Genomic DNA, 16,533 nt, shown 5'->3' with positions numbered 1-16,533 from the left:
GGGACGGGTGCCAATCGCAGGGGGGACACCAAGGGACACCTCGGAGATGCCAGGGTGGGGGCTGCTGCATCGGGGTCCTGCTTCTGCAATGCCCGGTGGCGTTGAGACCCTCACCCTCATCACCCCAAGCCTTCGTCCCCACTGGGTTACTGGGGAGCCCAAACACCATTTTACCACACTGTGGACCCCAAAACCCAGCCAGGAGTAAAGTGGGGGGGACATTGGCGTCAGTGTTCAGGGTCCCGGAGTGCGAGTCAGCAACCTCCGGGCACTCTAACACTAATCTCATTAAAACTTAACCCCTGATGGGTAACCGGGTCGTGCTGAACATGCGAAGGGCTTCGCGAAGTGGACAGTGCCTGGTAGTTTAGTTTCAACATTTGTTTTAAGTTTTATAAACCTCTAATACTAATAGAAATGCTTCAGTGTTTTTTAATTTAAATGAAAACAGTTATTTTTTTAATTTAAAAATTCCCCTGAGGTATTTACAACCCCCAAATTACAGCCATGTGGCCGGCCCAGCCAAGAAAGTGAAATCGCTGAGAAAGGAGCGTGGCGGCTGCCCTGGCCCAAGCCGAGCCCCGCGTGGCCCTGAGCAGCACTGCGCCGGTGGCCGTCCCCACGTCACCCACGTCCCCTCCACAGCTCCCCGTGGATGCTTTGCACCTTTGCCGGGGATGTGGGATCCCAGTCCATGGGGCAACCAGCCCCCCAGAGCTGCCAGCCACGGCTGTCCCCAGCAGGATGGCATCCTTCTGTCTTTCCTGCCTTCCTTCTGTCCTTCCTTTCTCATCCCTCCCTCTCCCCCCCTCTCCTCTCCCTCTCTCCTTCCCTCTCCTGGACCCACGTCTGACAGCTTCAGGCAGAGGCAGGAGCAGCCCTGCAGCACGGGTGGGTTTGGAGGCAGGAGCTTACCCCGACCCGCACCCTCCTCGGCCGTGCTGCTGCTGGACCAGGCTCTTTGCTCCCCACTACCCGCCCAGCGCTGTGTGCGGGGTCCCCTGCGTGTTCCCCTGCAGCATCACTGCTACTCCTACCCCAACACCCCCCCAGCAATGCAACACCCCCGCTCCCAGCCCCTGCAACGCCCCGCACGGCGCAGGGTGCAATGCAGCCCCCCCCCCCACGCACACACTACAGTGCGCTGTGCAGCTTGGGGCGCAATGCAACCCCCACACGCACGACCTGGGGTACAACGCAATTCCTCTCCGTGACTCAGGGTGCAACGCAACGCTCCCTCCCCCTGCAATGCCCTGCACAGCTCGGGGTGCGACACGCTCCCCACCCAAGCAACGTGCTGCATGACCAGGGGGTACAACGCAACCCCCCCGCATGACTCAGGGTGCAATGCTACCCCCCCCCCCCCCCGCAATGCTCTGTACAGCTCAGGGTGCAACACGCTCCCCCCACCAAGGCCCTGCACGACTCAGGGTGCAGCCCGCAGCCCGGTGCGGCACGACCAGCCGCACCAACGCCTCTGCTCCAGCTCTGTACCTGGGCTGTCCCCCCACAGCCCCCCCCCCCCGCCAAGCTCGGTACCCAGGCTCTGCCCTCTCCCCAACACCCCGCTCTCGCCAGCGCTGCCATGTGCTCCCCGGCGCTCCCCCGGCTCTCCTGCCATGTGCACTCCAGTTTCTTTGCGTGTGAAGCCTGCAGCCTCTCAGATTCAGTGGCTGGAAAGGATGGCGCCTCTCCACATCTGGTTCAATGCGCGAGCCTGGCGCCTGGCTTAGCCACAGTCTCCATTCAGAGACACACAGACTTTAATAGACTCATACAATTCTTCCTGATCTATCACTGCAGCCGCAGCTGAAAAGCTGCTTTATTATACGCACTCCAAAGGGGGATGAGGAGGGAAGGGGAGGGGGCCGGCGGCTGGCGCGGCCGCTCTCTGAAGGCTCCCAGCCTGCCCGGCGTCCCCCCAGGACCTGAGCTGCCCCCCCCCCCCCCCCGCCCCCGCCACCCCCGGTCCTGTCCCAGCTCTCGGGGGCCATGTGCCCCCCCAGCCCCGGGGTGAAGGAGCAGCGCTGCGGCCTCGTTAAGCCTCCTGCTCAATTAACGCCTGCAGCCCCCCCGAGCTGCCGTTTGCACCCCGGCAGCGTGCACGGATGGGGCAGCCCCCCGCAGAGCTGCAGGGGAGGGGGGTGGCAAAGGGGACTCTGTCTGTCCCCCTAACGTCTCTGGGGGGGGTGTGGGGTGTGTCCCGAGCCTGGACAATTTCCCCCACCCCTTCCAACCTCAGCGTCCCGTTTAGCTGGAGCTGCTGGCACGGGCTGCCCGTGGGCGAGGGGCTGCCCCACGGGTGGGTGCCACATCCCCCCCCGCACCCCCAGCGATGCCCCCGGCAGGTCCCAGCGCTGGGACTGGTTTTCCCAGGGGAAGCACAGGGCAGGGAAGTGTCCGGCGAGGGATGCTGAGCACGGACCAGGCGTTTCGTTACGCCACGGGAAGGCTGGAAAACATCACCCGCAGCCATGTGTCCCTCGGGCGAACATGAACGTTGGAAATGCCTTGAGGGTGACGGTGGGATTTTTTTTTTTTTTTAATTCTTGGAAATTTGGCGGCGCCCACTGAAAAACAAGCCGGTTCTGCAGTGCCGTGGCAGCACTGGTAAACAGGCGTCAGAAAACCACCTTGAAACCCCAAAGCAGTCTTTCCTCACCCGGAGGGGTTGTTTTCCCCATCCTCCCTGACCCGGCTGGGCATCGCTGTCCCCAGGCAGGGGATGGCTGCCTTTGCCCACCGCGCTGTCACCCTCTTCCCAATTGCTTTTTCCAGCCAGGAAAAAAACTGATTTGCATTAACCCTGGCCTAAATCCTTGCCTGGTCCCAGCTCAGCCTGGCCACAACCCATTGCCCCGGCATTTTAAAGGATGCTCTGAGCCTTCCGCGTGGCTCAGGCATCCCATCCTGGGAGTATAACTCCTTCCAGCTGCTCTTTGCGCCGCAGGGAGGGGATGGGGTGCCAGCCTGGGGACACCGAGCCTCTGCCAACCCCAAAGCACCCGGGTCCCATCCTGTTTCAAACCCCATCCCTTCGGCTCAATGATTTTACAGCTCTGGGGGGATAATTCCCGGTGGCCGGCGGAAATCAGCTCCGCTCCCTGGGAGAGAGGAGGGTTTCTAATGAGGCAGCCTCAAAGCCCCAAATCATTTCATCAGCCTCCCAGCTACAGACACACGCCCAGGCTCTCTTAAAATGCTGATTCGTTGAAATTCGCCCATCTTGGCTGCGCAGAGTCGAAATTTCATATTTTTCCTGTGAATCAGCCCCGTTCCCTGAAATAACAGCCCAAAAGGAGAGGGGAAATAGTCTTGCACTGAGCTGTTCCTGGTCAAGCTAGACATAACAGCCCTGGGGGGGGACAGACAGGCAAGGTGTCCCCACACCCTGGCACCCTCTTGGGCTGGGCATGACCATGCCATGGGGCGTTTGAGCTGCTGCTGGGGCTTAAAGCACATCAGTGGGTGCTGCTGGGGCTCCCAAGGGAGTGGGGCAAAGCCCCATGTCCCCACCACATACGGGACCCCCCCGCTGTCCTGTTAGACTCTGTTGGGGGGTGGCTTTTGCAGCTCTGCCCCATGCTCCTGCACCCTTTCCCTGCTGGAAAGGGAGGGGTGGGAACGAGCATCCCCCGCAGCAATGCCTGCCGAAAACCCAGCTCACTGGGGTGCCGAGGGGAGAAAAATCCCAACAATGAGAAGCGTGGGGTGGGGAGAATTGATTTTCCTGCCTTCCTGGCCCGGCCAAGGCTGTTCCAGCTCTTGGGCTCCCCAGTAAGAGGGGACCCATCTCCCCAGGCCCTAGATTTGGGGTTTTTTTCTCTTTTCTCTCTGGCAGCAGCTCCCCCAGCACAGACGCAAGTGTGTGCAGGGACCCTGCTGCAGAAAACATGCTGGCTTTTCTTTTCCTGTACCCCTGGGGAGGGCTCAAAGCAAGCAGGGCTGCTTCCTGGGGCTGCAAAAGCCCCCCCCACCAAGCCCCCTGATCTGGGGAGGGGGATGTCCTGGAGCCCAGGTGGGGGTGTTCAGCCCATTTGGGGGCAAATTTTCAAATTGGAGCCCAGGTGTCATCAGTCAGTAAGAGCCTGACTGCAGCCCAGGGTGCAGAGCATCCTCCCAGTGCACAAGGATGAGCAGGATGGTGAGTGGGTGTCACGGTGGGAGGAGTGGGATGCTGCACGGGTGTCACTCTTTGGGGCTGGAGGGGACAGGGAAGCACAGAGCAGTGGTACTCAGGTGGGCCTTGTGCCAGAAGCCCCATTAGACCTGGGGTCTCCCAGCCATGACCCCCCACCCCAGGGTCCCTCCTTCTCTGCACCTGGCAGTGGTTTGTGCTGCTCTGGCTTGTTTCGGCAGGGCTGTGACCTAACTCAGCCTCTCATCCTGCCCATGCCATGGGAAAAGCATCGCTCCCACCCACCCTGTGGTTTTCAGTGGGGCAAGACTCAGGGGCCAGTTTCCCCCCATCCATGGGACAGGGGACCCCAGGCAGCCCACGTGCAGGACAGCAGGTCCCGTGGCAGTGACACAGGGTGAGAGCCACGACAGGAGAGATCCCCAGTTAGGGAGGGGGAAGCCAGGCTGGTGGGTTCATGATGCAGGTTGGGGCTGTACCCTGTCTTCTGTACCAGCCTGGGAGCCCTTTTTTTCCTGACTGGGATACGCTGGGCTCCCTGCAAGCGGCTGGAAACCTTCTGGGCAAGCTGGGACACGTCAGGCTCCCCATCCATCCCTCGCCTGTCGCCAGTCTCGCGCTAAGCGCAAACAAATGTGGAGGGCTGGGAGGCGGGCCGGGGCGGGGAGCTCCCGCCCGGATTAATTGGTGCTTACTCAATACACGCTGATGGATGCTGCACCAGGGACCTGCCAGCACCGGGCACTGGGCAAGTGCTGGTCTTGGGCACAAGGCCCAGCTGTGCTGTCCCCACCCTGGTGATCATCCTGCTCCAGCAGCCCCATGGGCACCGTCCCTGCATGGAGACAACCCCCTTGTCTTGGGGTCTGCAGCTCTCAAAGCCCTCCAGGGAAGGAGATGGCCCCAAGCAGGAGCTGGGGACAGTGAAGGTGATGTCCAGTCACTAAAAGTCACGGCCGTGCAAGGGTGGCTCCTGTCCCAGTGCCACCCAGCCCAGCTGCGCTGGCCTTACAAGGACCGAGAGATCACCTTCCCCCCCCCTTCAGTTGCCACCATTCCCAGCTCTGCCACGCAGGGACCGTCCCGGCCAAGGGCCCTGCAGGAGGCTTGCTGGCCCAGGAGGATGCCACGGACAGGGGCTCCTCTGCCCAGGCACCCTCAGCTGATGCCGTTTTGGGGAACGGTGAGGGACCACGGGTGCTGTAACCTGCACCCCACCCTGGTGTGTCCCAACCTCGTCCCCAGGCTGGGGCAAGCAGGTCCTGGTGCCACCCTGAGCAGCTGGGATCTCTGCTGTTCCCCCCCTTTTGGGGAACAAAACCCTGAGAGCCTCTCCTCAGAGAGCTGTGGCCATGTCCATCAGACACCTCTCAAAGCCTCTCTCCCCCCGCAGAGACTGAGTATGGGTCCCGACACCCCCATCCCTCCTTGAACGGTCACCCATGAACCACAGAAAACCTCCCGGGCAGAGGAGGTCAGGGGATTTCCAGCACCTCTGGGGCTGTGGGAAGGAGATGGGTGCTGGGGAGGGGTTTGATGGGTCTGGGGTCACAGGGCAGGGGGACCTCAGCTGGCTCCCCATGGCCCAACCCTGCCAGCCCCAGGGATCTGTGTTCCCCTGAGCCAGGCACAGAGGGTCGGTCATGAGTTAACGACGCTGGTTTTAATTGCAGCCGAGCCAGTACGTGTGCGGATGTCCCAGGGAAGGCAGATCCCCAAGGGCACATCCTGGCTCTCTTTCAGCAGCATTATGTTACAGGGCTGCCTCCTGTCCCTGCAGCCAGAGGGACCAAGGTGTCCCTGTGCCGTGCTCCCCGTCTGGCGGGGACAAGCGGCATTTGGGAAGGCAGAAAAGCGCAGCTGAAATGTGTGCTGCGAGCCAGGACCAGCATAGCCCCTGGGCTGGGCCACCGTGGGGACACCAGCTGGGATGGCTCTGGCTTGGGGAAGGTGCCCGAGTCCTGGGAGCCACAATCAGCCACCGCTTGACCCCAAAAGCAGTCCCTTCCCCTTTTCCACTCCGTTACCAGGTTCCTGCCCCTCCCTGCCTCACTTCCCCCTTTTCAACTACTCTCGTTTACGTAATTAAAACCAATTTGCTGTAACATCATCTTAATCCCCTCTGCCCCCTTGGGTGCAGCTTCTCCTCTCGCTTCATCACTGCTCTGCTCAGCATCTGCACAGCCCCAGCGTGGGTCCGAGGGTCCAGGCTGCCCCAGGGGTGAGGAAGGGGCCCCAGGAGCTGCTCTGCAACTGGGATGCCCAGGGGCCACCACACCTCCCCATTCCATCACCCAGTCTCACCAGTTGCAGCCGAATGGGCAATGGGTGCCTGCCCCATGTCAGAGGATCCCCTTGGAGGGGCCACAGCCCTTCCTCCAAGCCTGGCTGCGACAAAAATGGCTCTTTCTGAGCTTTCAGTCCCAAAGTGGCTGCCAGAGCCAGCGCCCGACTCCCTCTCCCATCCCCAGGCGGCACCAAAAGTAAGTTCATTGTTTGAAAAGCCATCAGTCAAGGCCTGCTGGCTAAAATTACCCTCCTGCTTTATCATCTTGAGAACATTAAGGGCTGTTGTTAACAGATGTTTCGCGTTACACATTATTTGTTAGTCTAATGAAAGGAGGTGAACAAGCTTTCAAGACCTCAGAAGTTGTGCGGAAGGTTTTCGATGGGAGGCTGCTGCACTGCTCCAGGGGAGGATGGAGATGAAGACAAGGATGGGGACGGGGACGAGCCCTCGTCACCTTGTTGGTCTTTCCTCACTCTTGCCTGGCTTGTGGGATTTCTGCCTCTTAATTTTTGGGTGCCAGGAGAGCAACATGTTGCACAGCTGATATTTGCAACCGCTCCCATGGAGGATGCTCTGGGTGCCCTCAGTGCCAGTTTGGGGCTGGGGCCAAGGCAGGGGCTGAACAGCCCCCTTGGCTGGAAAGGGAGGTGGGGACAGCTCTGGTCCTTGGTGCCAGCGGGAAGGGATGTGCCAGCCCTGCAAGGGATGCAGGCAGCAGCTAACAGTGGGGCTGCTGCTGGAGCAGAGATGTGCCCAGGGCCCTGGACATGGCGCTTCCCCCAGCCACCCTCCCTGGCAGGGAGGGCAGTAGGACAGGGTGGTGGATGAGGGCAGGAAGGGGTTGAATCCCCCTCTGAAAAGAATATAACCCTGCCCTGAGCTTCTCTGGCTCCGCCAGCCTCGGGAACAGAAGCCTCCTCCTGCTGTGACCACCTGGGGAAGGAGAGAGGTTTTCATCGAGGTCGCAGTCTACTGAGCACAGCCTGGGGCTGCCTAAAGCATCCCTGTGGCAGCTCTGCCAGCGCGGCCCCCTGGCCCACAGCGAGCCCTGCCCGGCTCAGGGGGTGCCAGCAGTTTTGCTGCAGGCTCGGGGCTGCTCTTTCTCCAACCCGCCGGCACGATGACCCTGATAACGGCTTCCCGGCCGGAGCACAGAGCTGCATCCTGCAGAGAGACACCCAGGTACTGGGGTCCATTTGCATTGATAATAAACCCGCTGCCACCGACCTTGCTCCAAACTTGCATCTGGCAGAAAAAACCCACTATGGTGAAGAGAAACACGAGAGAAAATGCTGAGAGGCTGTTTTACTTTAGGATGCCAATAAAAGATAATGTTACCAGTAAAAGTTCCTCTGCTGTCATCACGCTGATGCCGAAAGCATCGCAGATGTGTAGCAAAAGGCTGATGCTCGCAAAGGCGGGGCATTTGCCTGGTATTTAGTTTCCCCATCTCAATTTAGGAAATTGCATCCCAGTTTAGGCAGTGGGTAACAGGTTTCACAGGTCAATGTTTGTGTGCACATAGGTTTTCTTCTCTGTTCCCTTGTTCTCTTCTTGCTCACTGCTCTCAGTTTCCATTGCTCAGGTATTTCTCTCTCCAGGTGGGATCAGGGGGGAGAAATGCTTCCACTCCTGGACGGGTCGTTGGAGCATCCCAGATGCTGACAGCGTCTTCATCCCTGCAACCTTGCCAAAACAGGTGCTAATGGGAAATACCCTTGGTCATCCAGCGGTGCTGGGATCAGTGGGCCAAACCCCACAGGGCCTTTGCCGCAGGAGGAATGGGCTTTTAGGATGAAAAATGGATTTGTGGGGACCACCCAGCCCCCTTGCCCCTCTCTCTGGTATTTGCATCACCCCTGGTCCTCACTGAGCCTCTTTGGCGTGCATTAGTAGCTCAGCAGAGTGATAGTTTGCTGTTTTGCAAATAGCCCTGCGAGACAAGCCGGCTGCTGCAGACTGGGCCAGGTTTCCAAAAGCTGTGCTGATCCCAGATGGCATACTGTCCCCTTGCATGGTCCCATCAGCGGGTAAAAACCTCCCCGCAGTCCCAAAGGCAATGTGAGAAGTACAAACAAAACCCAAGGGAAGGGGAGGGAGGATGGAAAATAACGCCAAAAATACCAGATACCATCCCAGAAAGCAGTGCCCAGCCTCACCCAGCCCTCAGCATCCCAAACAGAGGCAGGTTGGGGGGCTCAGAGGGGTTTCTCCGTGGAGGAAGGAGGTTGTGCAGGGAGTGAGATGTGGGTGGGAGAAGGATGCTTCAGACCTGCACGCAATGCGGGAGCTGTGGGAGGAGATAGAGCACCCTGTGTGTGTGGGGGGGTCCCACTGGGAGCCCCTCACTGCAGGTCTGGGCCGCCTCCGGGGTGGGCTGAGCCCCTTTCACCAGCACAGCTTCCCAGGGGGGCTGTGCGCCCCTGGCCAGGCGTGGGTCAGGCCCTCAGGAGGGCTGTCAGTACCCCAGGGGTTTGATTTGGAGCCCTCAGAAAACAAGCCGGGGGCACCAAAGCCTGGCTGGGGGGGGCAGGTTTGGGGGATGCCACCCCCAGGGTCCCCTCGGAGTGGGCACCACAGCCCGGGCTGTGGGGAAATGGCGGGGCTGCACCTCCACCCCACGCTCTGCCTCCCCTCTCCTTGTCCATCCCCGTCTCCCCTCTGCCACCACTGCGCCCCGAGGGGACACCCGGCTCCGGAGGGGACTCTGGGGGCTATCGGGTGCCCCTGGACCGGGGTTTTGCCGCAGGGACGGGGCGAATCCTCCTCGCCTCCGCCCTGGGCACCGAAGCCGGGATGCGCCGGGGCCGGCGGAGCGGCGCGGAGGGATGCGCGCTGCCCGGCGCAGGCGACAGCCGCGGAGCCCCCGGGCAGGCGCGGTTGTCCGGTTAAAAACGCGTCTCCTGCCACGACCGAGCGCCACGAAACCGGGTCGGTCCCCGTGCCCTGTCCCAGCCCCGGCTCTGTCCCCGCCGGCCCTTTGCTGCCGGTGCTACCGGCCCGGAGACGCGCTGCGGTGGGCTCCGGGACAGGACCCGCTGCGTCCCGGTCCCCCCCGGCCCCACCGGGCCGGCTCCGCTCCCCGGGCCCGGAAACCGAGGCGGAGAGCCCCGGGGAAAGGGGAACCCCGGAGGCCGCGCAGCCCGGGACGCACCAGCTGCCCGGGACCGTCCCGTACCCGGCACCCCGGTGGCGGCGGGGAGGCAGCCGGTGCTGGGTCCCTGTCCCCGGTGCGGGGTCCCTCCCCTCGGTGCGGTGTCTCTCTCCACCGGTGCGACGTCCCTGTCCCCGGGTGCGTGGTCCCCCTGCCCCAGCCGTCGGGGGTCGGCAGTCCGCAGCTCGCCCCGACGGGGGGGGTCACCCCTCGCCTCCACCCGCTCCCCTGGTTCCCCCAAACCCCGCCGCGGGAGGACACCGACCCCCTTTGTCCGCGGTGCCCGGCGCTGCGCACGGGTCGCCGGCTCCGCAGCCCGGGCCGGAGCGAGGGGGGGGACAGCGGGGACACCCCATCCCACGGATCCCCCAAAGCGGGGGCGGGGGGGGGCCCATCCCGGGGTGGCGGGACTCACCGTCCTGGGGCGCTGCCTCGCTGCCGCTGCTGCCTCCCGACGGCTCCGGCATGGCCTTGCCGCCACCGGCGGGCGGGGGGCCGGCCGGGGGGGTCCCGTTCATACCGGCCGCTACCTCCTCCAGGTCGAGGAGGTGGCTCACGCTGAAGTTTTTCCGGCTTTGAGGGTTTTCGGGCGGCTCCGGGCCGCGCACGGCGCTGGGGGCGAACGGCTTGTCCATGGCGAAGGCTGGCGCCGAGTCCATGGCTCCCACCCCCAGCCCGCAGCCCACCCCGAGGTGCCGGGCCGCTCCCCGGCCCCCTTCCCCTTTCCCACCCCTCAAAAAAAAAAAAAAAAAAAAGAGAGAGAAAAAATATAATAATTTTTTTTTAAAGTGGGAAAAAAAAAAAAGAAATCACGGCTGCCCTGTGAGTCCGGCTCCCTCCCCAGCCCCTGTTCCGCCTTGTGCTGACGTCTGGGGAAAAAACCACGCTCCCAGCCCAAACTTTCTTCCCCTGCTCTTTGCTCTGGAGCTGTTCAAACAAACGCCCCTGCTCCGAGCCGAGCGGGGCGGCCCCTCGCCCCCCCCCCGGCACGGCGACCTGCCCCCCTGCCAGGGGCCGAGCACCGCCGGCAGCCAAGCCGCGGAAAAAGGGGGGGGGGGGGGCAGAGGAGGAGGGAGACCCGCTTTTCCCCCCCTCTTACCCCATCCACATCATCATCTTCCCCCCCCCCAGCCCTGCTTTAAGTGCTTCTATCAACAAGTGTAAGTGGCTGCGCTCCGTGGGGAGGGATGTAGGGGGGGAGAGGGGCCGGGTTTCCCCAGCCCCAAATGGGGCTGGAGGGAGAGGTGACCCGCAGGTTAGCGGGGGACACGGCCCCCCTCCACCTCCAGCCCCCCCTACCCCCCCGGTCCCCATCAACCCCGGAGCAAGGTCACCTCTCCGGGGAAAAGCCTGGCTCTCTCGCCTTAATGAGATAATTACGTCCTGCACCACGGTTAAAAACTCATAGGCTGTTTCCCTTGGGGTTAGAAAGAAACCTCCCTAATGAAAACCAGCCATCGGGAGAGGAAAAAGGAGTTTTTCCTCTTTAAAAATTATATATATATATTTATATATATACACATATATGCAAGGAGGTGGTGGGAGGGAGGGGGGCAGAGCGAGTGGCTGGGGCTGGTTGCTGGTGTCCGACGAGGGCTGGGCTCGGGGCGATGAGCAGAAATCGAAGAGGTTAACAGTTATTATTTCTTCCCCTTGATTCCAGCATGCTCTCCTGCCCGCTGCTGCAGGCACATATGGACGGGGCTGCGCGCACGCAGGGTTCGACGCGAAATCTCCGAGCGAGATCGGCTGCTGCAGCCCAGCTCTGAGCTCATAAACATCCCTGCTCCAGCGCAGCCGAGGGAGGCAAACCCCTGGCTGAGTTATTTTAACATTTGTCGAAAGCTTTTCTTGCGCTCTCTTCCCCTTCAAGTTGGAGGCGTGCAGATTTTTAAGCCAGCCAGTGCTGCCAAATCTGATCTTCCTGACGGGGAAGCAGCTTCCCAGAGCTCTCCAGCTTGGAAGGGGTGCAGCTGAAGGCAGATTTTGGCTCTCTCCAACTCTGCGGGGGGCTCCCCGAGTGTGCAAACAAGCCAGCACAACCTCCCTTCCCCCCTTCTTTTTTTGGGGGGTCCATTTATTGCCCTATTGGCCCAATTTATTGGCCCTAAGGCCATTTTGGGAGTCAGCTCCGGTGTCCGGTCCTGCCCCCCTCAGCCATGTAAATCAGGGGCTGGTGGCACACCGCTTTCTGCTCCTGCTTCCCCGGGGGCTGCTCCCCATGGACGGGTGTTTTACCTCCACCCAGCACCCAGCTGGATGGGTCCCCGGCGATGCACAGTGCCAGGGCAATGCTGTGCACTGCGGGTATGCACTCAATGCATATATTAGAATATAAATTGGATATATTGCCATCAGCCCTCCTGGCTGCTCTGTGCTCTCGGGAGGGGGAGATGCCTGCATCACCCCTGGGACCGCCGGGCCCTGGGCACCCAGCGCAGCCCCGTACCACCCCTCCTCGGCCAGGTACCCACTTTAACCTGCTTTTTTCCACCATGGCTGTGGGGACAGACCCTTCCCAGGATGGGGATGACACCACGTCTAGGAAAAACTGCTCGAGGACCAACCTGGGGGACCGAGATGGCCCCGTGGAAGACAGCGACCCATCGGCAACGCGCCCCAGCCAGCCGGGGCTGGTGGGGGGGCTGGGGCAGTGAGGACCCCTGTCCTTCCCCTGGGCATTTCCCCCTTGGCCCTGGAGGCTGGGAACATCTTGCCGTGATTATTTTGGGGGGGCTGTGGGGCAGCTGGTCTTGGCCTATGAAGGGGCGAGGGCAGGAGGGGGGATGGAGCAGCCCCAGCCCCATTTATAACCTTCTTCCTCCTCCTTGTTCAGGGCCAGACCTTATTCTTGAACTGTCTGGCTTTTCCAGGGGAGACAGCTTTCCCTCAGTTCACGGCATTAAATAATTAAATGGAGGGAATAATCGTTGGTGAAACCCCCTTGGGTTCGCACTTCCTCGGGCCCTGTGATTGCTGATATTTTTTTGGGTGAAATATGACCTTTTTTATGATCAAAGGGGATCAGAGTTCCAAAGGAAAGTTTAAAAAAAAAAAAAGTAAAAAAAAAAAAAAAAGAGGGCAAGCATTTTCTTTTTTCCCAATCCTAGCGGTCTGGTAAAGTTTCTTTAGACATGCAAAGATTTACACACCTTTCTGCAGGGTGCCTTAAATTACCCTTCGACTCTTTACACATTTCCATGAGCAGAGCAAGAACAGTAAGTCATTGAGAAATTAACTGGCCTTTCAGTAATATCCCCTGTCGGCCTTTCAGAAGGAGAATGTCTAATGACTTTTTTGAAGTAGAGGTCAGGGTTTGCTTTTTTTAAATAAAACAATCTGTATTAATGCAATTTCCTTTTTAGCTGTAGGATTTGCCCTTTTTTTTTCAGCATCTTTTTTTTTTAACTCCACCAGCCACACAAGGCATCTGAAGCGAGACCCGGTTGTTTAAAACCCACCCTCCTGGTGTTTCCTAACTCTCTTGTGCAAACTCTTCTTTTTTTTTTTTTTTTTTTTGGTAAAAAATATGTTTTAAGTGATTAAAACTGAACCTTGGAGCTGCCAAGGTGACTCTCGGCCACGCTCAGAGCAAAGCACGGGTGGTTTGGAGACAAAGCCAAGCAGGTTTGATTTGCCTGACACCGAGCTCCTGGGTTTTGCTGAGCTGGCTGTGTGCTCAGAGTCCGGCTTTGCTGAGCCGGAGCGGTTGGGCTGATGAACCAGAGCGGCACCAAACTGGCAGGGATGCGCAAGGCTCTCAGGGTGAGGATCGGGCCCATCAGAGCCTGCCAGGTTTGCAGTTTGCAGCCCTTGGGATGAATGTGTTTCTGTTTGCCAGCCCTCATCTTCCTCTCTTAAAAAAAAACAACCCAAAAGACAATTTTTTGGTAATCTCGCTTCGTGTCGTCCTAGGGGTTTCCTGATATTTCTCTCACGCTGTGATAACATCTCGCGCTTCCACAGCGCTCGCTGCGGCACAGATCCAGACGTGCTCTGCCAGCCCCAGCCCTCCTCCTCACCCCCGAACCTCGGCAGTGCAGCATCCTTGCAGCACTGTTTGGGCTGATGCTGCTCCTTTCGGTACCCAAGAGCTCGTTCTCCTTCATATTTCCAAAATCTTGCCCTTTGAGTATTATCGTGCAGAGAAACTGGGCTGGCTTGCGCAGATCTCCTACGAGCAGAAGGTTTTCTCTTACTATGGAGCTGCACCTCTGCTCCACTGTGAGGAGGATGTTGCGAGTAAGGAGATAGTAAGGAGCAGTGTAAGGGAGATGGTGGGGACTTGATGGTGCCCAGCCAGGAACCAGCGACCGGCTCTTGGGGTGGGTGGCCGGGGGTCTGTCCCTTTCCCGGCACTGGGGAAGCAGGGCTGCCTGCCCCATCTGCTTAAATGGGAGCCATGCCCAGCCCCGCGTCCTGCCCGGGGAGGGGACCGCAGCATCCCCGTCCAGCCCCCGGCACCCAGGGCATCAAGCTGGGCAGGGCTCGGGGCAGCGCTGCCCGCAGGGGTGACGGCCGGGGGCTCTTGCTGGAGGAGTCCCCCTGCGCCCAGCCCTGCTGCTCCCAGCAGGAATGGCATTTCTCTATCTGCTGAGCAATTCCTCTTTCTCCCTCCAACCCTGCCAGACCCCGAAAGCGCAGCATGCCCTGGGCTAGCTCCTCTGCTCCTCCTCTCCCCTCGAGCTCTCACAGCTCCCCCGTTCTCTCCTAGCTCCTTGTCTCTGCGGTCGGTGGCATTATAAAACACCCCGGCCAGGCCCTTGGTAAAGGTTTTTCTCCCAGCTTTCTTATTCCCTCTGTTTCTGCCTCTTTCTTTTGCTCTTTCTTTCTCTCCCTCTCTTTCTTTCCCTGCCAGGAATCCCAGTCCCAGATGAACCAATACTCCGTGGCTCTGCTATTTCCCTTTTATTCCCCCCCTCCTTCAACAACGAGATGGGAAAAGAGTGAACTAAAAAAAAAAAAAAAAAAGAAAGAAAGAAAGAAAGAAAAAAATCAAAGCTGCACATATTGGATCCAGATGTGCTTACAGCCCTTTCCAGCAATTTAATTAAATTCCCCCAGACAGCCAGGAGGATTTCTTAATGATCAAATTTCCCTGGCTTTCCTCCTAAAATGCCCCTCTTTCTTCGGCTGGCTGTTGCTCTGTCTCCCTGATGGATAGCCAACTCGCATTCTTCCTAGTCCGCCCCGCCAAGGCGATGGGGAGGAAGGGGGCAGATCCCGATGCTGTTATTTTAGCCGGGCACTCAAACAGTCCAGCCAACCGCGCCAGCAACGTCCCTATCTGCAAAATGAATTTTTTTTCCCAAGAAATGCGGGGACAGGGAGTCACCTCCCCAGAGGCCATGGGTCGTGGCATGGTCACGGCAGGACCAGGGCAGGGATGCTCCGGGGAAGGAGTCCCATGTGCCCCGAGTCCCCGCTGGCCTCACCGTGCTGATGGCCAGGGAGGGGCTTCAGCCCTTGGGTCTCTGGGCTTGACACCTCCCAGGGCTGGTTTTGAGCTGGGTTTGGCTCCACACTGCACCCCCAAAGCCTCCTGTCCAGCCGGGGGGGTCATTGGGGTGGGGGCAAAGCCTCTGCAGGGCTCGTGGGGGCATGACCAGGCTGGCAGGGCCTTTTGGGGCAGCCTGGGGTCCTCTTTCACCCCCGGGGCCAACACAGCTGGGGACGGAGGTGGCAATGGGGTGACCCACACTTGCCAGCCCTCCTTTCCCAGCCAATGGTGGGCAACGCAGGGGGGATTCTCCCCAGAGCGGTGTCTGATGGAAGGCTGGACAATGCACGGTCCCCACCGGTGCCACGCAGCTGGGGACAGTGACTGCGCCCAGTGCTGCCACCCAGACTGCGGAGGGGCCGGGGTCGTGCCGGACCATGGAGGGTTTGGGCTTTACTGGGACTGCGGAGGGGCCAGGGTGTACCCACCCGCCAGTGGCATCGAGGAGGCACTCGGGAGTGGAACGAGGGTCTCGGCCGCTCGGCCCACCCGACGTGGGGTCCCACTGGCCAGGCTGTGCTGTGCACAAAGCATCCTCCGTGCAAAGGGAGAAATCCTCGCTCCCCGTTACTCTTCCTGCCACTTTTCCCCTCCGGTCCCTGCCCAGGGTGCTTGGACGGGGTTATTTCCACCCCCCACTCAGGACAGCATGGGGATGATGCTCCCCAAACCCTATCCACAGGGGCTGCAAGGGGGGTCCACACCAGCAGCCCGATGAGGCGCCACCACACGGCACCAATTCCCCGTGGCACCAGAGCCACCAGCCACTCTGCAAAGGGCTCGGGGACCCCCTGCTCCGCCACAAAGGTGGGCTTGGGGCTGTGGGCACCAGGGTCCCCCACCCTGGCACCCCACTTTGTGTGGGGAAGGGAAGGGTGAGAAACAGGGGGGGAGCGTGACGGCATGTCAGAAAAATGCCCAGCCGGCACGGCCTCCTCGCCCCCTCTGCCCCCGGGCCACGGCTGCCTGCTGAAATCTGGAAGCGCTCCACCAGAATAAAATAAATACGTAAATAGGAAACCCAAGGCGGCTTCAGTTATTGCCGGCTCTCCGGAGCTCCCTGCGTCTGGAAATTCCACCAGAATAATAATAAAAATAATGATGATGATAATAATACCAATAAATCCTGGGCTAACGCTTCCCCCAGCAGCTCTTGCGGCAGGAGAGGGTCCAGGCGCACTGTGGGCAGCAGCCCCCGAGCCCCCTGAGCCCCCCGAGCCCCCCAAACCCCCTGAGCCCCAGGGAGGCGGCAGCCACTCGGTGCCACCCCTGTGCCACTCCCGTCAGCCCCTCCTGGGTGGGTGTGAGTAGCCCCGGTGGTGGGTGCTCCCAGGAGGGCAGGGTGCTGGTTGGGGAATTGGGCTGGTGCATGGGGTTGCACAACCACATCACACACACACCCCACACCCCCCCACACACCCACCCCCACTCCCACACACCCACTCCCACAG

At 60.3% G+C, this 16,533-nt stretch overlaps 1 protein-coding gene across 1 annotated transcript in view; it reads right to left on the bottom strand.

The window, feature by feature from the left end:
- Positions 1-10,248, bottom strand: part of PRRX2 (paired related homeobox 2) — a 28,409-nt gene extending 18,161 nt beyond the window's left edge. Inside the window, exon 1 of the mRNA XM_054848207.1 lies at positions 9,998-10,248. Coding sequence (XP_054704182.1) covers positions 9,998-10,241 — 244 coding nt within the window. The 5' untranslated portion in view covers positions 10,242-10,248. The remainder of the gene's footprint in view (positions 1-9,997) is intronic.
- Between the last annotated feature and the right edge of the window lie 6,285 nt (positions 10,249-16,533).

Source organism: Grus americana, chromosome 20 (assembly GCF_028858705.1).
Source record: "Grus americana isolate bGruAme1 chromosome 20, bGruAme1.mat, whole genome shotgun sequence".
NCBI lineage: Eukaryota > Metazoa > Chordata > Aves > Gruiformes > Gruidae > Grus > Grus americana.
The sequence above is the reverse complement of the archived record's forward strand: the minus strand, read 5'-3'. Positions and strand labels throughout refer to the sequence as shown.